Source organism: Cyclospora cayetanensis, unplaced genomic scaffold (genome assembly GCF_002999335.1).
Source record: "Cyclospora cayetanensis isolate NF1_C8 unplaced genomic scaffold, CcayRef3 CcayRef3_contig_196, whole genome shotgun sequence".
Lineage (NCBI taxonomy): Eukaryota > Apicomplexa > Conoidasida > Eucoccidiorida > Eimeriidae > Cyclospora > Cyclospora cayetanensis.
The window spans coordinates 16,211-40,988 of record NW_020312143.1 but is presented as its reverse complement, the minus strand read 5'-3'; the positions used below and the strand labels follow the sequence as shown (position 1 = coordinate 40,988).

General features: G+C 53.0%; 5 protein-coding genes and 1 non-coding gene across 6 annotated transcripts; 4 read left to right on the top strand and 2 right to left on the bottom strand.

Moving 5' to 3' along the window:
• Positions 1 to 274: 274 nt before the first annotated feature.
• On the top strand, positions 275 to 6,357 carry LOC34624468. The gene is made up of 13 exons (XM_026337618.1): positions 275 to 373; positions 686 to 760; positions 995 to 2,480; positions 2,769 to 2,904; positions 3,220 to 3,374; positions 3,611 to 3,748; positions 3,969 to 4,050; positions 4,539 to 4,615; positions 5,002 to 5,089; positions 5,291 to 5,453; positions 5,614 to 5,688; positions 5,934 to 6,028; positions 6,177 to 6,357. Exons 1-13 carry the CDS (start codon positions 275 to 277, stop codon positions 6,355 to 6,357), a joined length of 2,850 nt encoding a protein of 949 aa, XP_026193403.1.
• Positions 6,358 to 6,602: 245 nt separating this feature from the next.
• Positions 6,603 to 6,675, bottom strand: Trnat-cgu. Its single transcript has one exon. It is a non-coding gene; the product is annotated as a tRNA-Thr (tRNA).
• A 1,357-nt stretch (positions 6,676 to 8,032) lies between these two features.
• On the top strand, positions 8,033 to 9,573 carry LOC34624469 (centrosome-associated protein CEP250). Its single transcript, XM_026337617.1, is given in 5 exon segments — positions 8,033 to 8,109; positions 8,189 to 8,396; positions 8,447 to 9,112; positions 9,267 to 9,377; positions 9,457 to 9,573. Coding segments are annotated over 5 exon segments (1,179 nt in total).
• A 2,479-nt stretch (positions 9,574 to 12,052) lies between these two features.
• On the bottom strand, positions 12,053 to 14,218 carry LOC34624470. Its single transcript, XM_026337616.1, has 2 exons — positions 12,917 to 14,218; positions 12,053 to 12,523 (listed from the first exon to the last, which is right to left on the bottom strand). Exons 1-2 carry the CDS (start codon positions 14,216 to 14,218, stop codon positions 12,053 to 12,055), a joined length of 1,773 nt encoding a protein of 590 aa, XP_026193401.1.
• A 510-nt stretch (positions 14,219 to 14,728) lies between these two features.
• On the top strand, positions 14,729 to 19,819 carry LOC34623285. The gene is made up of 8 exons (XM_026337614.1): positions 14,729 to 14,743; positions 14,981 to 15,120; positions 15,557 to 15,696; positions 16,180 to 16,697; positions 16,734 to 17,524; positions 18,194 to 18,303; positions 18,472 to 18,561; positions 18,780 to 19,819. The coding sequence occupies exons 1-8, from the start codon at positions 14,729 to 14,731 to the stop codon at positions 19,817 to 19,819; spliced, it is 2,844 nt and encodes a 947-aa protein (XP_026193399.1).
• A 2,343-nt stretch (positions 19,820 to 22,162) lies between these two features.
• LOC34623286 (vesicle-associated protein 2-1) lies at positions 22,163 to 23,418 on the top strand. The gene is made up of 2 exons (XM_022736415.1): positions 22,163 to 22,328; positions 22,838 to 23,418. Exons 1-2 carry the CDS (start codon positions 22,163 to 22,165, stop codon positions 23,416 to 23,418), a joined length of 747 nt encoding a protein of 248 aa, XP_022588204.1.
• Positions 23,419 to 24,778: the final 1,360 nt, after the last annotated feature.

Sequence of the window (24,778 nt, the reverse complement as noted above, 5' to 3'; positions counted from 1 at the left end):
GTGTCTATTGCACCGGGGAGTGCGCTTGCATCGGGGAGTGCGCGGCGGGGAGTTACGGGTATAGCCCTGGAAAGCAGAGATACGAGGCAAACAGACTTAGCATGTGGACTTCGGAACATCGCGTGCTTGCCGCTGCAATACACCCGGCAGTAAGCGGGTGTGTGGCTTGAGCCTGAGCCCTTCTTATCTCGCCGATGTCGTTACTGCATATGCTTCGAGGCATGCAGAGACTACGAGGCCTTCGACTAGTCCACCTTCCCACTTTGCAGCGATAATGAACTGCTGCCGACCTGATGGGACTAACGTGGACCCCACAAGAATCGTTTTTCCGACAGAATGCGATCCCAAGGAGATCACCTTGCGAGATGGCTTGGTAAGACTTCCCCTGTAGCAGAAAAGGGCTTAGTGTTTCTGCTAAAGGTAGCAGGCTACCAGCCTCGGGTTTTCAGTTGGGTGTGCCGTAAATAATTTTGCCAGCTCACCAGCAGCCTCAGTTTCTTCATGATACATTTCGCTGCCAAGAAGTTCGGAGTTTTCTCGCTTTTCTTCACCTGGTACAGACCCTGAAGGTCACTGTTCATGCGCACTTTAGCAATGCTTGCAGTGTATACTTGCCCGTTAAGCAGCTACATGATTTCCTCACACAGAGGCGGACAGCAAAATGCGGTGCGCGCACCGTTTGCAGGTCTATTCGAGCCGCTATGATGTGACCCTCACTCAGCCGGGATACTATGCACTCTCAATTTCCAACAAGACCGAAGTGAGGATATCCTTAAAAAGGCCCTTGAAAAGACGCCTTTTGGTCATATGCTGTAGTAGACGACGTTTCTAAACCCGCATTGCCTACGGTTGTAGTGCCCCAATCATCAGTAGGTGATACTTGGTCTGTTGCTGTCCAGCGCGCATATTCACATAATCTTTGAAGCTCTCCACTATTTGATGCTTCTTTTGATATCTATCTTGTTGCTGTTTCCTTTGGGATGGCTATATACAGCCTCTATGGGATGCTTTCTTCCTGGGAATCACCAGAATGCATTTGGAGTGCGAGTACCACTTGGAACCGCCTACTGAATCGCCGGCAGAGGCTTTCACGTGGACTGCCTCTGGAGGAACTGCTCTTTATCCTTCCCTGTCTGGCATAATGCAGCTGGTTAGTAACAAGGCTGGGGCAGGCACCAAAAGCCTCGTGAACGAAACCTCCTTTGGCACTGTCAGTGGCAAATTTCAAGGCTCCCGCAAACCCACAGGATCATCATTATCTACTTGCTGGAAGCTAGAAGAGACTCCCAACTCGCTCCCCCCTGAGGTCCTAAGCGACATACGTTCAGCTTCCAGCGAGGGGAAGTCATTAACAAAGAGCACTTCAAAGAGGTTATCCTCCTCCCGTTTGGGCTCGAAGGAAACACTTTCAGGCAAGCAAAAAGTAAGGGAATTGGAGCTTCTACCAGCTGTTCAGGAGTTGGGGTCTGACACCACATCCGAGGGAAAGGGAATACTGGGGGAGTGGGAGCCCGAACGAGTGGAGAACCAAGGTGCCCCTTCGGAGACAAAGGTGCATGTGCGCAACCAAAATTCAGAGCAGCTCACAAGGGCTGAGCAGGCGGTCGAAGGCATTTCCGTTGAGGGCCTATTTACCGGAAGCTCTGAAAATAGTTCCAAAACCGTGCTTACTTTGGCAGCCCTACCATGCACAGGTGGTCACAATAAAGACGGCCTTAATCGCACTAAAAGCCTTGAGGAGACTTGTCAGGTAGGGGCCGCGGGGGAGCCCAGTATTCAGAATCAGATGAGCAAGTTACGGTCCGAGGGACGGCCTTATAAGCCCTCTGCTGAGGCATCAGAGAAACTCTCGCACGGAGGTGGAACAGAAGGCCTCTCCCCACTCTCAGTGGCAGAGAAAGGCCGGCAGTCAGGGCAGACTATGGCGTCAACCGACGACCCCGGCGGGGAGCAGCTGAAAGACAAAAGTGTCTCTCAAAGTAGGGAAGAGCCTGACACAGCGGGCTATCACGAAGAGCGCTCGGATGGCACCAAGCCGAGTATGCCAGGGGCAGATACTAGCACTGTGGCAAATCAGAAGAGAGACAGCGTTACGGACCAGGAGCCGAGGGATGAGGCGTTGAGTACTGGCCGAGCAGCGTGCACAGAGGTACAGTGCCTTACCGACGGAAAGATCAGTATCCAGGCTCTTACTCTGCTGTCACTGCAGTCCCGTATCTTGCAGATGGCCACGGGCAGCGAATGGGGGGAGCTTTTTGGAGGTCCATCTCACTTGCCCTGGGGCACCCATGAGGAGGAACTGGGAGAGCTGCGAGAGGATGTGCTATTTTACGAGGCGGAAGGGCACTACACAGACTCTGGAGAGGAGTACTGTCTACCCCTTGGCGAGCAGCAGCAGCTTGTAAAGTTCCTCCCCAGTAACGTTGTTTCCGTGAGGGCAAGAAAACGTAAATTTTCCTTCATGTTCGCCCCCTTCCCCGGTGAGAAAGCAGGTTTCAGAGAGCCCTTCGGCCATTCTCACCATGCGGCTGTCATAATACTGCGATCACACTGAGCTACGTGGCGTTCAGCACAGCTGTGCCGAGTGTTACTGGGGGGTTCAGCACATTGGTTTGGCTCTGGACTCTAGGACACTAGTAGTCGATACAATCCATGGGGCAGCAGGGCTCGTTTCAGGCTGCGAGGAGGCTTGTGGGGAAGGGGTTACCTATCTAGGGTTTGTTGGGATATGGCTTCTTCTGAAAGCTGGCTACTTTTGTGGACCTCAGGGAGCCACCTGTTGATTGATGTCCGCGCTAGCATGTCCCTGGGGATGTCTCTTCTTGGAAGCATAGAACTTGTCTATTGCGGAATCCCTCCACCTCTCTATCAAGCCCCACCCACACTGTACATCGCTACAGGCAGGTTCGTGCACATCGGAATAGCTGATGTTAGCATTCGCACGGCTTTTCCGTACGCGAGAGTTCTGCTGCTTTTTCTTTTCTTGCCTGTCCGCCTTGCTTGTTCCCTCATTCTGCGCATCTTGCACACACTCTATACGGGAGAAAAGGATCGAAGCCTACCTGGCCTAGGTGCTGTGTGCGTTCATGTGGATGTATGCATGTGCGGGCTAATTTATTGGGCATCACCAGATTCTTCCTTCGTTCATGATGAATACACAATCGCTGGTTCCCCCAAATGTGAAGTGCGTTACACAAAGAATGTTGCGGTTTCCCTCAGGAAGTGCATCTTGTCTCTTGATGGCGCTGGTCTCTACGGAGCTGTGGGGCAGCTGGTGATGTTGCGCCAGCTCGAAAAGGAAGTACGCTTTTTGTTAGGCGACACGCGTCTCAATGTGGCAGCCTGCTTCGACCTTATAGTCGGGACCGGTACGGGTAAGTATAATTTACATGCCACCAACCACTGTCCACAAGCTCTGACAACGTAAATGATGAACTCAAAAATGCATTGTTCGCCCCGCTGTCAAGCCTATGAAGTAAATTCCTAAGATATGCTCATAGACGGTGCAGTTCTGGACTGTATCTGTACGCTCTAAGGCTCTACATTTCGGCTACTCGGTTAGTTAGCTGTGTGCGAATGGGATGGGCATATGCTGCTCGCTTTTTTGCAGGAGGGCTTCTGGCACTGGCTTTGCTCAGGGGAATCACGCTGAGTCGCTTGCTCAAGGAATGGGCTGGCATTTGCGGGAAAAGCCCCAAGCAACTCTCTTCAGATTGGAGAGAGTCTTTCTTTATTCAAATAATCTCTGGTAGGCTTCAGACGACTACCGGTGCTTTTTCTCTGCGCGTTTCTTCCTCCGTCTTGTTCCCTTCATTTAGGTGTTTTCTCCGCTTTGTGCATCCCACTGCTTTCCTTTCCCCCCACCATCTGCCTTGGGTAAGTTTTGCCTCTTTTGGAGCTGGCAAAGGGTCTCTATTGCTATGAAAGTCGCTACACGCGGCTGTCTGGTGTATCTTTGTTTTATCCAGGTATACACCCCACGACCTTGCGCAGCGAACTTGTAGATAAGTTTGGTTGGCAATTTCTTAATACCCTCAAAGCGCCTTTAGGGTGAGTGGAGACCAATCAAGGGCATGGTGACTTTTCACCAAGAGGGCAAATGGACGGAAGTCGTTTATATTGATCTCTCTTTTGTAAAATCCATCATCGGTGTTTGCCTGCTACTCGTTGCCCTCCCAGACTGCGAAGGGCTAGGGGCTGTTGTCACATTAAAGTGTCTGCAACTGTGTCCCGGTATCAGGTTTACTGTAGATGCATGCATATCTGTACTTGCAGAATAACACGAATTTTCGTTTCCCCATCATGGATGCAAAAAGCCACTTAATCGACACATACCTGCACATGCGTACACAGAGCGTCAGTGTTGTTCTTTGTATGTTCTGCACATGACGAACGCGATGCGAAAGACGCCGTTTCGAACATATTTGCTTGCTTACACGCCTATTCGTGCATGTATGCATGCGTTGAAGGACACATATCCATATTAGTAACGTGTCCAGCGTTAGCTTGTAAAAGGGTTTGTCCTCTCGGTGCCACAGGATTATCACCTGCAGCGATGCCGCTCAGTCTCCTCCTCAGCCTTTTGCATTGCGTACTTTTGAACACGCATACCCACGTAAGCCAAAGGCCACTTTGTTCGTGCTTAGTGGCAACTCTAAACAAATATGGCTCGACTCATGCTAAGTATATAATCCACATATAGACTTGAATGGAAATTGCTTGGCCATTGTAGCAACCTTAGCGAGGTAGCAGTGTATGCACGTAGCCGTACAGTTCTGCTGATTTAAAGTGTATTTTCACTACAGAAGCATGCTTGTATTTGCGAGGCGCTGTATAGGGGTACATCATGGGCATAGTCAGGAGAGCAGTGTGCCAGCTGTTGCTACGTCATTTTGAAGTAATCCTTAGCAGTCTCAGAGGTGTGCTGCATCCGTTTGATGTATCACATGTGGGGCAATATGAGAGCCCTTGTACACGTCTTTTTCTGTATTACTGTTGCAGCGAACCATGTCCGTTCACATCGCGGCACCAGCCGATGTCCTCTGTGGGTGGCTGCCTGGGCGACAATTGCTTCCCCGGGCACACTGAGGTAGGCAAGCTTTTCTAAAGGGGGCAACGTACGCATGTATTCAGTATCCTTTATTGTACTTGTCTGTGCTGTCATACGTCGCTGTTAGCAGATCAGATAGTGCAAAACCCTATACTCCACTCTCTTCTAGCTAAGAGACTTCATAGGGGAGCAAAGCCGAATAAACACCGTATACCGAGACGGGTGATACGCTTGTTGCAGGGCTATTCGGCCTGAAGACTTTAAGAGTATGGGGTTCTCAGTTGAGCCCTCTATCAAACTCACGGGGGCTACGACTGCAGGCGCCCTTGCAGCCAACCCAACGCTTGTTGGGCTCGATGAATGCTCACGCCTTGTACACAAACCGTTGCGAAGCTTCATACAGGTAAGTCAGCCTTCCTGTCCACTGGAGTCGTGCCTGGTGATCATACAGGCCACAAGGAGCTGATTGGGGCTGCTGCATATGATCTATTATATACATATACACCAAAGAAGGCACTACATGAGAGGACAAATTGTCATTTGATGCGGACAATGTGTCACAGTCGGACTTACAGCTTGTTGCCTCATTTGGTGCTCGCGAGTGCTTTGGATTCCCGTCGACTCGCCAGGAGGCTATGGTATTTTCAGTAAAGAGGATTTCACAGTTGTACCCCTCAAGGTTGTGGTATTAGCCTAATGAAGAATGCCCAGCAAGCTTTTCAGCCCCAGTACTAGTTTATTGGTATTGACTTTAGCGCGTTAGAGTATTTCAGCCTAATTCCAACGAAACCCGGGCAAAGAGAAAAGTGATGGGAGGGGCTAATTTTGATATGAACATGTTGATTTGTTTTTGACTGTGGCATACTGATGCGTTTTTTTGTAGGAACCTTTTGCAACTGAGAGCCTTACAGCTGCTACGACATGTACTCACAGAGAGACTTTGCACTGGCTTGCTGATCGACTTGATGTTTATTTTAGGTGAGTCGAGCCTTGGAAAATTGTGGTATTCATATGGAGATCTGCAAGCAGTACGACAACACATGATGGACCATGTCCGGGTTTTTTCCTGCATACAGTGAAATATAGATAGGGTTTACATCCTGTTGTTGTGATTCTTCCTCACTAGGTTCAATATACCATTAGTACGGGGGGTCGTGCTATCGCCACTAGACCCTCAAGGACTCATGGATCTGATGGCTATTGCTACCGAGTACATTACAGACGAGAAGTTCTTTGAAGTGAAGAAGGCAGCAAAGATTCTCGCATGCCACTTGAGGGCCAGGTTGAATGATCAATGCATCAAATAGTAGTTAATTAATATGGCTGCACGCTCCTTTCCCCCAGATTCAGCTACCTGCTGTGAGTGGACAACACAAGTTAGTAGGTGCCTGGCGTTGGTAGGAAGTCAGGGCAAGTCCAGCAGCGGTTTCAAAGACTAGAGCAAATAGAAAAAATCCAGCAGGAACATTTACAACGGCTTAAAGGGAGCAAACAACAGCACTTCACTCCTAGTAGCCTTCTGGACGTCTTAATGCGGGAGGCTGAAGAAGAGAGCCCCCTGTGGGAATCGAACCCACGACCTTTTGATTACGAATCAAACGCACTACCAACTGTGCTAAGGAGGCCTACCACTCTGCACTATAGAGGACGAAGAGTAAAATCTATTCTGTGTACGTGCCGAAATTAAGTCCTCAGTGTCTTCGGCAAAGTAACAGGGCAAGCTGGTTTCTGCAACTTGATTCCCTTTTCGTAGTGTTTCAACCACCGGGAACTGGAAACAAATCAGGATGTGCGCGTACAGCAAGTTCATGGAGGGAAGCGTACATATAGGGTGACGCTGATAAGTAACGAGCAGTTTCGTACGTGCTTTATACGCGTCGTCATTCAGCTGAAGTGCTTACAGAACCCTCCGCCCCCACAATGTCACACATAATCCTAGGCCCCCTAATTCCGAAGTGTCTAAATCTGCAAATAATTAATTTAGCAACATCACTTCACATCCCTGGTGCAATTCGCTGCAATTTTGACCACAGCGTGTTGCTACCAATCGACACCTCCCCATTCACGATTCTTCTTGCATACTAGGTCCTGAAACTATCAAGCGAATTGGAATTTGACCTTTTCTGATATGATGCTTCAGTTTAGAGCGATTCGGATGCCTTAATTCCTAAATAAGATACATTTTAGCAACACACTCCCATCGTGCAAAAAGAAGACTCAACGGCCGACAGAAGATTAGACTTCGGGCATTAATCGCTTGTCAGTGTAATTGGCTCGTGACAAAGCCATACAAGGCGCACTTACAGCCTAAACTTTGTCGAGGAGAGGGGTGTGCAGATGTGCAGACCCAGTCCGTATTGATCGATGGCTCTTTCAAAAAGACTGAAACCGTGTAGTGGACAAAAAATAATCCCTTGTCATGATGAGACCTTTTATTCACAGAAACTATCGCCGACTGGTAGCTGGTTAAAAGAGCTTAGGTGCATCACTAAGGATAGCACAGGAAAGATGATTGAGCACGATGTGGGCAGCATTCCAAACTGGAAACGCAATGTCTTCAGAATTATAATAATAGTTATTGAAGTCTTGCGATACGTAGCACAGCAAACATGCCCGAAAATGCTGCCTCTTGCGATTGCGGTGTATAGACGGAACTATTTTTGACTCATGTAGCCATGATGGCAACAACCCTCACTTGCACCATCATAGATCCCTGCTTCTTCGAATGGCCCCATAATGCATTTTAATTTGCAGCAGACGCAATGTTGGCGCCAGCATTGCCCCATCAGGGGACTTGACTCCGTGAACCAAAAGCGTTCCGCTTGTTTGAATTGGAAACATGGGAGACGGAAGCACATCAGCCGTCATCCACTTCGGACACTGCTTCTGATTTGGTCAATAGCCTGCGTCTCAACAAACTCGCAAGCTCTGTCATATTCAAGCGACAGATTGGAACGTGAAATAGGGGCTCCCCAGAACGAGATGATCGTCGTTCATAAACGTTGTCCTTCACCAAAATGTTGCAACGTTTTGGAACATGTGTCACGAACCAGGGTGAGGTCAAATACAAACTTTGGAGTCTGCCAGCTTCAATACTTCTGCCATTTGCCCATTAGGGAGCAACAACGAAAGAACTAGGTAAAAAATAAGCACATTAGAATCGGAACATGAAAAACATCGCAACTCAGGCAAGGCGCTCCGCAGCACTATCCAGCGGGGCGGAAGTGTCCATGAGGCAGCAATGAAGGCGACAAGTACTGAGGCGCTGGGAGGGTTGGCAGACCGTGCTGCGGCAGAAAATATGTTAGAAGAAAAGGAGAATACAGATATATCTGTGGCTCAGAAGGTACCGAGTATTCACTTTGACCGCATGTAACCTCCTATAGCTTCCATCAGGCAGAAGCAGTGGCTGAGAAGGAGCTTTCGCAAATTCGAGCGGCAGACAAGAGAGCAGAGGAGAGAGAAGAGGAGTTTGCCCAACAGAGGATCAGCGAGGAGGAAGATTTGGTGAAGCATGAGGAGCAGCTCGCCAAATCCTTAGTGGCCGAGGAGAAAAAGCTAAGTGACACACTTGAGGAAGAACTATCTGTTTTAGAAGCAGAAGTTGGAGCGACTAAGGCCGATGAGAAGGATGCAGAGGCTCATCTGGATGCGGTGATTTCAGAAGCCAACGGTTCATTGACCTCTGCAGAAGCAGCAGAGCGCGTCGAAAAAGCTGATGAGCAGGCCGAGAAGGAAAAGGCCAATATTAAGAAGCACCAAGCCGAACGGGTTGCAGGAATAGTGCGCCACCTTGCGAATGAAGGAACAGAAAAGCTAGACGGGATTGTAGAGTCAGCAGAGGAAAATGAAGAACCAGTGGTTACGGACTCTATTGGAGAAGTTGAAGCCAAAGTCCTTACCAGCTTACGAGAAACAGAAGAGGAGGAACTGCAGCCTGCAGCAAAGGAGCTAGCCACAAACCAAGAAGACGACAGTGTGGGAGGTATAAAGAAAGTAGGGCAAGAGTTATTAAGGCGCATTAGCCCAAGCACAAGTGAAGCACACACGCCAAATCCAGAGGTATGAGTCCTCTGTTGCATCTACTATTTAGTTACTCCAGTAAAATGAGCTGATGTAGGGTCACGCAGAAGTAATTGAAGATAGCACTTCCTTTTTTTCACGGAATGCCCCAACACTTTCGACTCCTAGACGCTTACGAAAGATGCAGCAGCAGACACAACAGACAGACCCTAAAGATGCGTTTGAAGATCTCCAACCGACACAGCTTGCCGTGTATTCAGCGGAGCCAAATAAAGCGGAGCCTCGAGATGCTGAACCCGAAGTCGTACGCAAATATTACTCCTAAGATGTTAAGTAATTGTGTGCTAAATAAGTCACCGTTTCACTGTTGTCTTTTCGATCAGGAGGGGAATGATGATGTACCGGATCTGTGGTTTGGAAGTGAAGGGCAAGACCAGACGGATGAAGGACAGAAAGAAAACAAGGAAAACTTGGCATGGTGGCAACATATGCTGGGGTAACACATGTAAGCATAGATGCACCGGTATTATTGGCCGACTCCAAAAGATTAACGAGTCTAAACGCATAGGAACGGCGCTGTGCATGCACAACATAACGTAAAAGCATGCAAAATGGATCAACACTTCGGCGGAGAAAAAGTGAAGCCTAGAAAACCTTCCTGGACACCTTGCTTCTTCCCCTCATCAGCCTGACTGTCTGGGCCTACATTGTTGTATAAGACAGATGACGACTTGAGCACTTCTATCCGGCTTAAAAGTTGCCTATCATTATTCGTCAACGACGGAAAAATGAAACAGGGGGATCTGGGCTCAAGTCCGAAAGTTTACGCCGACCCTCGTGGGAAGAAACTCTGTCTGTAGGACTATCTGCTGCTTTAGGGCTGGTAACTGCAAAGTGTGTTCACAAAACAAACAGAAATATCCATATTCATATCTGTGAGTGCCTGCACAAATGGCATGTTCAAAAAGCTGGTTAGTTAATCATACTGATTTATGAATTCATGAGGTCTGCTTGCTGTTTTGAGTTTAGAAGGGCAGCACTGTGCATATATTTTTGCTTCTGCACTGGCATTCAGATATCAAATGCAGGTGTATACTTGCAATTATTATTCACTTGCTCTTAGTGGACATCATTTTAGTCATTTCACTCCTCTACCAGAAAACGCCACGAGCTACTACAGCTTTCCTCGCACTTCATAAAGACAAGACGAATTGGAGGCTCTAAAGTTTCTGCAAGACGCCACCCTTCATTTTCCATAGATAACAGCTACATCTACATCAGTGGGTTTTTGAGGGGCGTTGTGAGGGTCATACACTAGTAGGCTGTGATGGAGGTGCTCATGAGAATCGTCATATTAGTGGCTCCGATAGTTTGATTGCCATGCTCCCTTTTATTAGTGATACGACACATAGAGGCGAGGCGTGCATATCAATAAAGGTTACTAATGATTCAGGGATCAGATGAGGAAACAGAGCAAGGTCGTTTGACTGCAAGGGGACACCAGAAATGTAGCAAAACGGCAACCAATAGGGACAGTTATAACCAATCTGCGCGTTTATTATCCTTTCATACTCAGGTATTGCTGTGTTTGTGCGATATGCGGCTAAGTGGCCAGGAGAAGCCAATAAGGGACAAGCATGAAGCTGAGTTTTTGCGCATCAACAGTATGCTGGTGGCTTGCGACGACCCGCGAGATAGATGATAAAACAACCCATGCTGCAGAATATGAAGGGCTAGAATGTTACACAGCACTAAAAAGGCGCTGATCTAACTGTATATTTTAGCTATTTCAGCTTGAAAATTCAACTCGATATTGTAGCCGTCACAGCTGCATTCAAATTCTTCTCTGTCATTGCCTATACGCAGCAATACTACACCAATGAGGCAAATGAAGCTTATGCAGCTATTCAGATTGCATGCCTCCGGCCGTGAGAAGGCTGGATGCAAAAGCAACCTGACATCCCATGTAAAACTTGCTTCTTGTGTTCCACAGCCCTGTGGTCGGTGATTCCATATTGTAATTATTCGCACTCAGGCCTCTGAATTAACAAAGGCAGAGGCCCTTGCAGGAAAAGGCAGTAGCGCCAGGGTTGAAGATGCAGTTTTAAAAAGCACAGCGAAAAGGGGCGGACTGTCGAAGTGCCTATCGATTTTTCTAATTGTCAACTGGAGGGTTGCGCCGAATATTGGTACGCACACCCTATATCTACCTAGTTCGCACAGAAAAGCCAAGCTCGGATTTCAATATTATTTTGTAACCCGATCTGAGACCCGCTCTCTGGGTCACGTGTCACACGCTTAGCCTCCTTTAGTCAGAAGCATACAGCTCGCTGTGGAGGCAATCTTCTACGTAGAGCTGGGGGACTGGCCTTCTACCGAGCCAAGCTGCATTCAGGCATTTTCAACTACAGTACTTATGCTTCAAAATAAAATAAGACTTCTCAAAGTGGCTTGGCTGTTCATATAACGTTTTGGTCGTAGAGGAGCATTAGTTCGCCATGATACGAATCAATACTGTCTCGGTGTGCACTGTGTATATCGATATGTACAACTAGCAGTGAATGCCTGGTGTGCTTGAAGGGTGCAGCAACGCGCACCCTAGCTGGTACTCTCCTATTCTGCCAGAGCCGTAAGGGTGATAGCATGAAGAGGGGAGCAATCTGAACGCGAAACTCTCCAGAAGGATTTCTTTTTAAATTTAGGGCTAAAAATTTCTCCCTGCGGACACCTTCAGGAAGCTAATATAGGGCTATTGTTGTGCAAGCGCTACGCTTGTCCAGATTGTGGGCTTTTTGCTCTGCCACAGTCTCTTGTATTAGAATCCACATCTTTGGATATGCTAGCCCCAATCATATTACGTTTTAACGTTCGCGGTGTACATCCAGTATAGCCGATGATGAATTTAAGATTTGAGACCCATTTACTACGTCGGCGTGTACTTCCATAGAAGGTTCCAACAATTGGAGCTTCCCGCAATGTTCAGCGCTGCAGCTCCACCAGATGGACTCTGCCGTCAGCATCTCTATGGGGGATCCACGGTCCCGGAATTTGTGTTTTGTTGTGGGTGTAGAGACACTTTTGCTCAACTTCTGGATTTTTCAGAAATTCGCATAGAGAGGGCGCAACCTCAGTCCCGTCCGCACTCTTTGCCTTCATGCTCTGCGCTACTGCCCGGTATGCATAATCTCCAATGAGGGGGAGCCTGTCAGATAAAAAGTGCTTGAAAGCCGAGCCTTCTGCTTCGGTTAGCTGCACGTCACCAAGATCTGCCCATTCCCCCTCCGCCAATGCAACACCGTTGGTGAGCCTAGACACGTCCTTCGTGGGCCCCCCCTTAACTCCCAAAGGAGAGTTCAAGGGAGCAGCCAACTCGCGCAGCAGGGAAAGAAAGGTGGCACACAGACACCACAACGGACGCGGATCGCCTGTCTTCTGTTTATGGAGAATAGCCTAAAGACGAACACAAGAAGCAAACAACGCTACCGTTCAAGCCACACAGCTACGTAACCTCTGAGGTCTTCTCTAGGCCTCTCTACGGCCGCCAAAGCCTTAGTCTCTCGGTTTTTTTCTGCCTATCCGTTGGTATTTATTCATGTCCTTCCGAATACACTAAAGGAGACTGACCCGTCCGCCGTGTGCAGCTCCCCCCTTCTCCCCTCTCCTCCCCTTTCCTCCTTCGCAAACGCATCTTACCTTGGCAATCTGCATTGGATGCAGCTCTATTTCCACTTCGTACGTCCACCTGCCCTGCAGGTCCCTCCTCCCTGCCGTGTGCTGACTCCAAGAGGCTTTCGCCTGCTGCTGAACCCGCGTCAAATCGATTCGCAAACCACTCCTGTGGACGAGGCTCTGCCGATGCCGCTGGCGTCGCAACTGCGGCTCTGCAGAGCCCACAGAGCCGCCATATCCGGCACTGGCCCCGCGACCTTGGGGGGCCCCCCCCGCCTGCATTAGTGATTTTTGCAGCTCCTTCACTTCGATTTTGTGCTCGAAATTGATGGCCAAACGGTAGTCAACTCGAGGCCTCTCTGCCACATCTTCCGCTCCGGCTGCGGAGGAGCTCCACAACTCGGTGGAACGAAATGCGTCGTCTTTGTCCGCCCCTGTGTACACATTCCACTGCAACAGGCCCCTCTTGTAGATTCCCGGATTGACCAGCAGTTGATTCAGATTCTGAATGTGCATGGAGGCGCCTGGCAGCCCGCTCATCCCTAGCAGGGGCCCCCCGCGGCCCCCCGGCAGCGAGGGGCCCCTGAGAGAACTGAACCGTGCAGCTGCTTGGAGCGCTGGAATGTGAAAGTAGTTCTCTTCCGTTTCCTTCTCTGAGAGCACTGTCCAGTCCTCGCCCTCCAGCGAGTAGACGCCTCCTCCCCGCATAACGCGGGAGCTCTGAATGGAGCCTTTTTCTTGCTGGCGGCTTCGCACGGCTGGGGAGGCGTTCAGGGAGTCCTCTTCCTCCTCAGTGTCAGTGTGCTCGTCGGGAGACTCCAAAGATCCTCCAGAAGAAGGCTCTATCCCCATCAAGGCTAAGTGCACCTGCAGACGACGGCCTGCAGCCCTCGAGTTCAGTGCGACGTTCTTCAACAAAAGCTCCTTCAGATCGGCGAACTGGGCAGGTGATACACCCGCTACAAAGCGTGCTTGCGGGCCCTCCTCCCCCTCGGGGGGCCCCCCCGAGGGGCCACCGACTTGCATGCAGAAGGAAGGCTGCAGCACCGCGTGGCTCGCGACGGGGAGCTGCAGCCTGGATCCGCTATCGCGCTCCCTTATGACTCCTAAGCGCCCCTCCACCTCAAGAGAGAAGGCGGGAAGCCCTGGAGAGTTCCTCAAGGAGCCTTCGTGAGGGCCCCCCGAAGGAGACTCCGCAAGCTGGAAGAGGCAGGGATGCTCTTCGTGGAGCAGCAGCAGCTGCTGCACAAGTTGCTGCGTCAGTTCATTTATCAGTGGGCAGAAGGAGCCGTCTAGGGCCTCTGCCAGCACCAACAGCGAGGTGGGGAGAGGTCCACGCGGTATACTATCCGAGGTATTGTGCTGCCGCCGTTCCTGCGTCTGGAGGCTGGAGGCGGCAGCAGCAGGCTCAGGAGAAGCAGCAGCAGGGGCAGCATGCGCAGCTGCGGCGGGAGGCAGTGCGGGCAGGGATGTCATCGTGACACTGAGCGCACAGAGTCACGCGGCAGAAAGAGAGAGAGAGTGCGCATCGGGTGAACCCGTGAAGGTGAAATGAAATCAAATGGAAAAAGCTGCTGGCTTTCAGCATCCAGAGGCATGTCTATGTGCCCCCCGGCGAGAGGGCTGCTGACGAGGCTCCCATGGAAGGACGGCTCTTCAGGGTCCAAAATAGAGCGGCGCGAATGTAAAAATCACTGGAATTCGTAAAACCGCAGTAACTAGAAACACCAAGGGTTTCTCCGGTGTACTGACGGGGCCTCGTGCAGCGAATTGACCCCTGGTGCCCTGGGGGCCCTTGGTGGGGGGCCCCTCCCCCTGCAGCAGGGCAGGGCCCCCCTCTGGCCACCAGGAAGAAGCTGCCTCTAAAATTGCCTCAGGTTTGTGTGTTCATGACCAATTTTATGAGTCACTTTCGCCTCACTGCCCCGGCGGCATCCAGTATTTCAGCCTTGCGCCGCTTGCTCTAGTTGAGATCGTCCTAGAATAATGGCGGATCTGCTCGCCAAACCCACTTAAGGGGCCCCTTGGGCCCCTTGCAGCTGTGGAGAGAGAGCAGCGGGCGCAGCAGCGATGCGTCGTCGTCACGACTTCAGGCTGCTGCTGCTGCTGACAGCACTAGCGCTGCCGAATCGCCAGCCGGATGCCTCTGCCCATGGATTCACACTCGCTCCCCACGGAGCCGCCTTCTGGGGGTATCGCGGAAAAGGACGGCAGTGCCCGTCTTCCTGCTCCTTGGAGGCTCCCCTGGAAACCTTCTTAACGACTGCTCCTTCGGCGCTGTTGGTCAAGTCTGCGCAAAAGGTTCCTTCGGAGACTCCTGAGTTGTGCTTGGCTCTAGAGACATCCTGTGATGACACTGCCGCGGCTGTCGTTTCCAGGTCTGTTTGGAGCTGCTGATTGAAGCTGCTGATTGGAGCTGCTGTTTGAAGCTGCTGTTTGGAGCTGCTGTTTGGAGCTGCTGTTTGAAGCTGCTGTTTGAAGCTGCTGTTTGGAGCTGCTGTTTGGAGCTGCTGATTGAAGCTGCTGTTTGGAGCTGCTGTTTGAAGCTGCTGTTTGAAGCTGCTGTTTGAAGCTGCTGTTTGGAGCTGCTGTTTGGAGCTGCTGTTTGGAGCTGCTGTTTGGAGCTGCTGTTTGAAGCTGCTGTTTGGAGCTGCTGTTTGGAGCTGCTGATTGAAGCTGCTGTTTGGAGCTGCTCTTTGCCTTGCTCAGTGTTGTTGTTGCCCTCTGCGGAGGCCGCTTCGAGATTCCGCGAAGGATTGTGTGTCTGAAAAGGCTAAGCGCTCCGTCCCGCCTGCGGTGCTGTGGCGTGTGCAGCACAGGCGAAGTGAAGAGCAACTGCGTGTGGGGTCAGGGAGCTCTCAACGCCCTCTACGGGGGTGTCTGCCCAGCAGCAGCCGCCAGTCTCCACCGCTCTCGGATACCTCTCGTTCTTCAGGAGGCTCTCGCGAAGGCAGGTGTGTCTCCTCTTCTTCGTCCCTTGGCGAATCGCGCTTGCTTCGGCTGCTCACAGAGCCCCCTCCCTTTCCTTCCCTCTTGCATTGGTCTTCGAGGAAGGACTGCCGCAGTAGAAAATTCCCTCAGCCCGTTCCAAAGCGCAGTTCACGAGCTAAAAAATAACCCCCTCGCTCCCCCGCACGTTTCTTGTCGAGAGCCTGTAGAGGAGGTCTCGCCGCGTGCGAGAGGCACACCCACACACAACACGAGCTTGGGAGTGTTTTCGAACACGCGCGTGGCGAGAGGAGGAGAAGAGGGAAGCAGGCTGTCGGGAAGGACGCCTGCGCGGGGAGCCAGTTCGAGCGAGGGAGGCAGGGGGCCGATTGGTGCTGCTGGGTGATTTTGGGCGCATGTACAAGCAGAGCGCAGTCTAAGACCACTACCAGAGCAAGCCTCAGATGCCTTTGTTATGTCTACTGCGTTGTTTTTTCGAGGTGTCTCAGATGCGGATACTTTGTCGCTGAGCTGCTTCGCGTTCACTGAGGGGCCAGGTCTTGCCCTTTGCCTCAGAGCTGCGGCAGAGGCAGCCGTGTGCTTCTCCCAGTCTCTCCGAGAGCTGCTGCTCCTCTCGAGGGCGGAGAAGCGTTCCCTCGACGATCTGCTTGCCGCTGCGTACACGGAGATCCTGGGGGAGTTGCAGGGAGGGCCTGCAGCCGAGCATCCCTCCCTGATGCACCCCCCTGAAGCGGCTTTCTCAGGGAGTCGTGATAGACTAATCCGGATAGACGCGTCTTGGCACTTGCGGTGCGCAGTGCGTCGCCTTCTGCGGGGGGCCCCTAAGGCGTGCCTCCGTGGATGCCGCTTGGAGCAGCAGCAGCAACAGCGCGCTGCTGTCGAGGTCGCTGTGAAGGCGAGGCTCGCTGCGGCAGCAGCACGCCGGATGCCTTGCCTCATCGGCGTGCACCACCTGCACGGGCATGCGCTGAGTGCGAGTCTCCCGGGAGCCTCCGTCTTCCCCCTTGTACCGCCCTCAGGAGCTCCTCCGTTCGACGGGGAGACCTCCGCTTCTTCGAGAGGGGGCTCCTCCGGCACGCTCGAAGAAAGCCCCCCTCCGCCTTGTGGGGGGGAGTCTCCGACGGAAAGGCTGGAGGAGGCGGCTGCCGTTGCCGCAGCAACAGAAACGCCGCAAGCGGCCGAAGCAGACTCGGGAGCCGGCCGATCCAGCAAGGCTTCCTCATCAGACGTGTCTCCTTTGGATCCCATGTTGTGTCTACTGCTCTCCGGGGGGCACTCCCAGTTTTCGTTGCTCGTGAAGGCGGAGGCTCTCTCAGGAGAAGGCTTCCGAGCCGCCCAGTTCGGTGGAGAGCGGCGGCGTTCGCTTGGGGGGGGTCGGCGTTCTCCCTCCAAAGCTCCCAGCGGCGAAACTCTCTCACTCAGCCCTCCTGGCACACGAGGCTCTGCAGCGCGCACGCCGCGCGAAGCCTCGGCGCAGTCACAGTGCCACTTCTCCCTTCAGCCGCAGCTCGAAGTCTTCCCGCCGAAGGAGGGGCCCCCGGGGGGCCCCCAGGCACCGGAGGCCCCTGTGCCCGTGGGGGCCCCCCTGCCCCTCCGGTTGGTAACGCTTGGACGCTCGCTAGACGACGCGTTGGGGGAGGCCCTTGATAAGACTGCACGCCTCCTCCAGAACCTCTCCACAGCACCCCAACATGCCCCTCGGGAGCAACACCACCCCCACCCCCACCAGGCTGGAGGGGCTTACTTGGAGGAGCTTGCAGCAGCAGCTGACGAGGAAGGCTGGCAGGCTCGCAAAATCCCGTCCTCTCACGCTGCACGGACACTCGACATGAGGTGAGCGCGAATCGACTTCATCACCTTCAAGAAAGCCTGCAGCACAAGCTAGGTGTGGTCGGCTTCTAGGAGAAGAAGCACCTGCATTCATTGGATTAGGAGGATTTCCTGACCACACCCTTCGTTAGGGGCTGTAACTCACTTAGCGCGGTGATCCTCTGGTCGGCTCTCCTGGGTACAGCGTTGAAACTTCCTGCATGGCTGCTTCTTCTGGACCTAGTTCCGCTACCTTTGCTCAAGCCACGCTCCTCTCTCTCATGCGCAGTGGTGTGCAATCGCTACGGTCTAGACTCTGCGCATAAACCGCCTTTACAAGAAAGGAGGATTCTACGTAGTCAGAGTGTAGCCTAAGGGCTACACACACTCCCACACACACACACAGACATAATCACACATAATCACACACACAGAAATAATCACACACACACGCATATGATCACACACTCACACACATATAATCACACACTCACACATATAATCACACACACACATATAATCGCACACATATAATCGCACACACACACAAAATCACAAACCCAAACACACACATAATCACACACTCACACACACAAAATCACACGTACAATCCCACGAGCGGCCTCGTGGTTAAGGACTCTACAATGGTGCAGCTGCGCTTGTGTTTCTTTCTGCTGTAACTCTTTCGTGTAGCTTTTCTGGCTTGAAGGCGCATCTCGCGAGGCAGCTGGAGTCCGTCAGGCCCCTTCAAGGCGCCCTCAGTCTATCAGCGCAGCGCAGACTTGCTGCATATATTCAACGCTGTGAGATCCCCTTTTCTTCTCCTGCCGCCACTGCCAGTGCTGTTCTCTGCATTTTAATTAGCGTGGAATTCCGAGGAGCCGATCAACTCGTGGCTTGCAGGCTTGTCGCCACCAAGGCTGTCTCTACCCCTTCGTCTGCTGTGTATGTGTGTGCTCCCGTAATTAAAGGTCTCTTTGAGCCTGTCGGCGTCCGCCTCTCCCAGGCTCTTTGGCTTGCCGAGTTCATTCCAGAAATCAGAACTGTTGCTCTCGCTGGCGGTCAGCTCCTGCTGCGGCTGCTCCTTTTCGCTTGGCTTGCCCCTGACACTGTCGCTTCTGGTGCTCGCTCCTGCCTTCAGTGTTGCCGTTGCAATGAAGTACCCGCCTCCTGCGCTGCGGCATGGGTGTAATGCGGTGTTGCGTGGACCTTCGTACGGGTTGCCGAGTCCTTTCTCCTTGGCGTGCATGCATGCATTCGTCTCTCTGGTATCTCTCAGGAGTCGCTCGAAACAAGGCGCTGCAGCGGCTGGTGCTGGAGCGGCTGCATCAGCGCGGCGACCTCCGCTTGCAGCAACGCGAATTCGCAGCCTTAAAAAAGCGCCTCATTCGACTCGTCGAAAGGCGGCCTATCAGCCTTGTCAAGGCACCAGGGCTGGAAAATGGATCACCCCTCCCCACGGGCGGCGCAGACACGTTTATCAGCTCAGAAAAGCAGCACCTTAAGGACCAGGAGCAGGAAGACTCTGTCAAGGCGCTGATCAGAGAACGCGTGCGGCGATTCCCCTTCGAGTCCTTCCTGGGCTTCCGTGTGCGTCTCTCTTCTTTTGTCTCGCTCTGTTGTAATCTGCCACCAGAGAGTCACGCCTTTGACGCAAAGGTGCCCCTTCTGGTTCCTCGCGAACTCCTCTCCAGGAGAGCTTCTGATTCAGCCTGGCTACGGGCAAAGGCAGCGAGGGCAGCAGCTGAAGAGGGACGCCTCGAGGAGGCAGGCTTTCCCTCTACATGCCAGCAGTGCACCTTAGTGATGCCAAGAGGTACTCAAGAGGTCAGCAGCGTGCCCAGTGGTCGCGATTTCGTTTCCAGAAATTCCCACCCCCTGCAATGTGTCTCAGTTATGTGGTGCTATTGTGGGGCCTGCGGCAACAGCGGCAGGCAGAGCGCTGTTAGAGGTGTGGAACGATTGGTTGTTCCCGCTGCTTCTCTGTGTAGCGACAACGCAGCCATGATTGGCTGGACTGCACTTCAGTACCGCGAAATCCACAGGGAGGCACCCTTGGGGGAACCCCCCCACCAGGGGCAGCAGCGTGCTGAGCCTACTGGGGCCTGTGTTGGGGTGGGGGAATCTCGCGCTGGGGTGACAGAAGAGGCGCATGAAGCTTCTGATACGCGGAATAGAGAGGGGCCTCCGGGATGCTTCGAGGTGCCCTTTGTTAAGCCAAAGTGGGACGGGGGCGGGCCCCTACCGCACCCCTTAGCAGCAATGGATCTGTTGCTATTGCATGCGTTGCTGCAGCAAGGTGTGAGCAGCCATTCTTAGTCTTTAGACATCCTTCTCCTCTCAGAGAGAGCACGCTCCCTGTAGCCGAGGAGGGGCACCATCGCTCGCTCTCGCTCGCTTGATTGATTGCGCTGTAGTCTAAGGCACAACCAACCCCGGAGAACGCAGGACCGGTTGTACGGAGCCCAGGAATGTTGTCGCAGAAGCAGCGATGCAACACTTCCCCTGACAAGCCATTTAGCCTGTGTTGCTGCTGCAAAGGGGATGTAACGCGCTAAACGACACTTAAGACCTTAAACTACCCAAGCTATATTTAGAAATGCATTTGTGAAGAAATGCTTCACTGGCTCACTTGTCTTAGGTGGACGCGAGACGCAATGTCGGGTATGTGTGTTTTCTAAGTGCGCTGTACAAATCGCTGTTCATGATAGGCGTGCATAGAGGGCGTAGCCACGGCCACCCCAACTGCCCCTCTCGCCGCACATCGGAACCCTCAGTGACGCAGCCCAGGAGGACGTAACTGTTTCAAGATAGACGCAGTAATTTTCTATCAAGTTCCCGTTCAGTCTAGGGTTAGGCGTCTCACTACGGAGATCGTAGTTGGAGCCTGACAGCTGCAGTCAACAAACGCCGATTGAGAGTGCGTCAGACATCCCCCAAACCAGGGCCCGAGGGGCCCTTTGGCAGCAGTGTCTGTGTTTGACAGATGCGCGCACTTTGTAGCAACTGTGCACTTGTCGATTTCTGGTCGACTGCCACTGTTTGCGGTATCTCGTGACGTGAGTGAAAGCAATGGGCTGCCTCTTCGGTGAGTGCGTTTTCGTGTCAGAGCTGTATCATAAGCGTATCCCCGAGGGTCTCCCGAAATCTGTACTCCGAGGTGGTGCTTCAGAGCCTTCTTGGTGCCTCGAAGGCGCCAGAAGAAGTGAAGGCCACACGCTTCCCAGCTACGGCAGCCCTCGGGTTGCACTCCGCAGTTTGCCCACAACGCCACTCTTCCGTGGAGTGCAGCCCGCGCGCAGAGAGAGCCGAAACGCCGCACGTAGTTCACTGCTCACTCGACTGTATTCTGCCTCCTTTAATAACTCAGGAAGCCCACTGGGTGGGAGTGGCGGGGTGGTCGGGGGAGAAGGGAGCGTTAAGCGGTTAAAAGTGCGCCAAGAGGGATTGCCTCATGGTTTCCTTAGGTGTAAGTTCTCAAAGCTTTTTTCGTCATCAAAGCCCCCGCAATACAGGCACTGGCTTTGTATTCCACCATGCAGTTGCGATTGTGTGTGGATCGCCAACCCCCAGGAGTGCGTGGTGATATGGGGCGCTCCGGTGATGTCTCTGTTCTGCGAGGCAGCAGAAACACTACACGTTTAAGACAAGCAGGTCTACTGTGTCCCCTAAAATCCTAGTTCTCTGTAGTTGGCGAGCTGCATTTGTTTCTTATATGTATTTTGTCCCCCCAAAATTAGAAAGCAAAGGTTGAGGGGCCCCTCCCTCCGTGGGTGCTGCCGTTTGCTGATAACTCCGTGGTACCAGACGCCTAGGAAGCAGTACGGCGCAAAAGCACGGGAATGACGACAGAAACGAACTAGCAGTCTGAATAGAGATGCACATTAGCTTAAAGTAGCAATATTTCTTAGGTAGCTTTCTCCAAAATCACTGGATGATGGAAAGGAGATGACAGAGCACATGGCGAGGACGCTTATGCTGTGTCGCGCAACTTCAGCGCTGCAGGCGTGGTTGCTAGGGCAACACTGGGGAAGCGAAAGAGGAGTCGGTCGGAGTCCTCTCCCCTCTGGCTCTCATAGTTGTCTATTGCCTCAACAAAATAATGCTTGATTGCACAGAAACAAGAAACGAGAAAAGTTAATTGCAACGGCATACACACGAGTCGGAGTGCTGAAGAGCTTGCGGTGGCAGCAGCTGCTGCTGGTAGTACTACTGCGGCTGCTGCTGCAACCGCACGTTGGCAGCATCTAGGGGGCCTTGCCCCTTCAAAAGGCTTTTTTCTTTCTGAATTTGCGCTTGCACTTCTGTCTGAGTAGTCCTGTCTTCTGATTGTGCTGCCGCGTGTATCGCCTCCCCCGCCGCTGTTGCTGCTGCCGCTGTGCTATACAGCAGGAGCTGCCGCTGCTGGTGGTGTCGGCTGTGTGCTGCAGAGCTACCTGGCAGCACCGTTGCCTCTCCGTCTTAAATTCTGTGCAATCAAGTTGCACGTCCATTCTTTGCTGCTCCTCCTTTTCTGCAGCAGCAGCAGCAGCAGTTGGGCTTCCCTCCTTCCGGAGTCTCTGCAGCAGGAGGGCCCCTTGCTCTGCCCCTGTGTCTGGTATCAGTTCGTTGCTTGTTTTGCACCATTCCTCTCTCCTTGCGACTGCCTGCACCCTCTAGAAGATGCCACTGCTGCAAGTCTCCCCCGAGCGCGTGCTGGAGATTCCTGTAACGCTGTTCAGCAACTCGACAGTCGAGCTGACTCTCCAGAACGTTTCCACGCAGCCGTTCGTCGCCTATAAAATCAAGACAACCGCTCCCAAGAGCTATTTGGTCCGGCCTTCTACAGGTGCGCTGGCTGGTGTCTCACCAGGCCCAGGAGAGAAGCTGGCACTCGTAGGAAGGGGAGTGGGAGGGGGGGAAAGGGGAGAGGGGTAACTGTGGAGCTGAGCTAGCGAGAAGGGAGGGGGGTACGCCGAGGCGTTGAGGGCGTTGGCTGCCCGCTGCGTGCTCGAAAATCTTGGAGTAATAGCGGCAATGCAGCTAGCTAGCTAGGGAGGGGCAGAGCATGCAGCGACTCCTTCAGGGACGCTAACAGCTCTTGTGTGCCCTCGTATCCGGTGCTCTCGCCGAGGCGAAAAGGGTGTTAAATTCCGAAATGGAGCGCGGCGGCTGCTCGATCTTTTTGAAAGGGCGATGCGAAGTGTTTAGACACCGGAAAAGTTGAGCGGGCGGGGAATATATTCTATGGGGAAGGACGATGTGGAGGGGGACGGATGCTTGTGTGTTGGGTAGTTTATGATGCCTATGTGTGCGCTGTTTCGAACTGCCGGTAAAACGGTGGCGGTTCTGCTGCAGGTGTGGTGCCTCAAGGCGAGGTTCGCTCTGTGCAGATAGTCCTACAGGCCTTGTCTGAGGAGCCACCCACGAATTCCACGGATCGTTTCTTGGTGCAAGCGACGCCAGTTGACAGCAACTGCACCCTCCCACGACACTACTGGCTCTCTCTGGAGAAGGCGAAAGTGGAAGAAACGAGGCTCAGCGTGTCTTTCAAGAGAGTAAATGGTCAGCTATCCACAGGCCACACGGGCTCTCTCCCGGGGGAAGGTTCTGCCTCGGGAGGAGGACGAGGCGCCGAGGGTGCTGGTAGCACAGCAGCGCCTACATCGGCGACTGCAGGGGGAAGCGGCAGCAACGCCACTAGTGCTGCAGATTTGAAGCAGCAGTACGATCAGTTGGTAGAGTATACCCTTGCGATGGAAAAGCACAAGGAGGAACTGACGCGGGAGAACGAAGCCCTCAAACAGCAACTTGAATGCAGAGGGGGTCGTAGCCTGGCTGAGCTATGGCACCTGCCGATTTACCTCTTTGTGCTGTTCATGCTGTGGTACATCTTGGATCGCACTTTTGGTGGGGGAGGCGCGTCCTCGAAGCCGTAATCGCTGAAGCACAGGCGAGGGGGGACTGCTCCCTTCCGTTCGCTTCTCCTTCCGCATCACTGTGGGTCCGGATGTGTATATCTGCACCGTAGCAGCGGGAGAGGGGGGGAGGGGAGGGAAGGCTAACTGCACCTGGAAGGAGGGGGGAGGAGGTGGGCGGAGCAGCCCTTGCGGGGTTCTGGAAGAGAAGCACGTTGTTCATCGATCGCCCTTGCAGCCACATGCACACCCTTAGCCTTCTCCTAATAGTGCCTTTCTTCTTGGCACGGAAGGAGGTGCTGCCGTCCTCCCCTAGAAACTGGAAACAGAGAGAGCAGAGGGGCTGGCTGCCCCCTTGCGGCCGCTGCTGTTTCATTGCGTGCACCCGATCAAAGAGGGTCAGCTCCTCTGGCAAGGCGCAACAAAACAAACTGCAAAGCCTTTGTATCGGCTGTTCCTCTGGCCCCCGCAGCCGAGGTGGAGGTGCCTTGGAGTCGCGGAGATGCATCCATCTGGGTGTGCATTTCGATGGGCAGACACGGACATACACGCAGTCTATACCCCTTCAAGTGCGATGCGTAGTCACGAGTACTTGTGCCGCTTCCTCACATAGTACAGCTGCCAACAAGAGGGGGGAGAGGCGCCTTTCTTTCATAGGTTGCGCCGCAGGTGACTTGCAGCTCAGGGGATGCCCCCGGACTGCTATTAAAAATATATCTATATATATATATATAGTGTATATATACGTGGTCTTCATAGATTATGTATATATAGGTGCGCTCGCTAGCATATGCTGGGCACGACGCGGTCTAGAAGCTGCTACAGGTGCCGCGCCCATCCAAGGAATTACCCTTTTGCAACGCATCGAGGGGCATGTGATAGGTACACACGTTCGAATGCTTCTGTGGGAGTCCAAGGGGTGACAGTTGTCTACACGCATCTGCAAATCACGCCTCCCACTTTTAAATACTGCACCGCATGACGGCCGGCACGCCGAGTCCACGTGACAGGCAGGCAGGCACAGGCGCAAAGACGCGCTGCATGTGCACCGAGGGGAAGGCAGGAGAGTGCCGCAAAGGGGGCGATGGAATGCAGAGTTACACTGAGGTGGAAGCAGCAACGGGAAAGCCCCGACTCGGAAGTTGCAAGGCGTGCATGCGGGGAGGCGGCAGACTAGCCGACATGCCAACCCTTCCAGGCAGGCAGGAGCACTTTTAAGCGTTACAGAAAGAGCAGGCTACGGTTGCACGGACGTCTAGCCCCTCTCTACACGTATCGTCTGCTTGAGGCTCCTCCCTCTTACTCCCCCGCTGTGGAATACTTCCCTGCCCCCTCTACGCTGCTTGCGAGAACGCCTGTTAACGAGCCTCCCCAAGGGGGC

Coding starts and splice junctions, on each gene's coding strand:
- LOC34624468 (XM_026337618.1), top strand. CDS start 275: ATGAACTGCTGCCGACCTGATGGGACTAACGTGGACCCCACAAGAATC. Junction 761..994: donor CAATTTCCAACAAGACCGAA/GTGAGGATATCC, acceptor GGCTATATACAG/CCTCTATGGGATGCTTTCTT. Junction 3,375..3,610: donor TATAGTCGGGACCGGTACGG/GTAAGTATAATT, acceptor GCTTTTTTGCAG/GAGGGCTTCTGGCACTGGCT.
- LOC34624470 (XM_026337616.1), bottom strand. CDS start 14,218: ATGACATCCCTGCCCGCACTGCCTCCCGCCGCAGCTGCGCATGCTGCC. Junction 12,524..12,916: donor AGCGGCATCGGCAGAGCCTC/GTCCACAGGAGT, acceptor GTTCGTCTTTAG/GCTATTCTCCATAAACAGAA.
- LOC34623285 (XM_026337614.1), top strand. Junction 15,697..16,179: donor GGAGGCTCTCGCGAAGGCAG/GTGTGTCTCCTC, acceptor GAGGTGTCTCAG/ATGCGGATACTTTGTCGCTG. Junction 18,562..18,779: donor AACTGTTGCTCTCGCTGGCG/GTCAGCTCCTGC, acceptor GGTATCTCTCAG/GAGTCGCTCGAAACAAGGCG.
- LOC34623286 (XM_022736415.1), top strand. CDS start 22,163: ATGCCACTGCTGCAAGTCTCCCCCGAGCGCGTGCTGGAGATTCCTGTA. Junction 22,329..22,837: donor TTTGGTCCGGCCTTCTACAG/GTGCGCTGGCTG, acceptor GTTCTGCTGCAG/GTGTGGTGCCTCAAGGCGAG.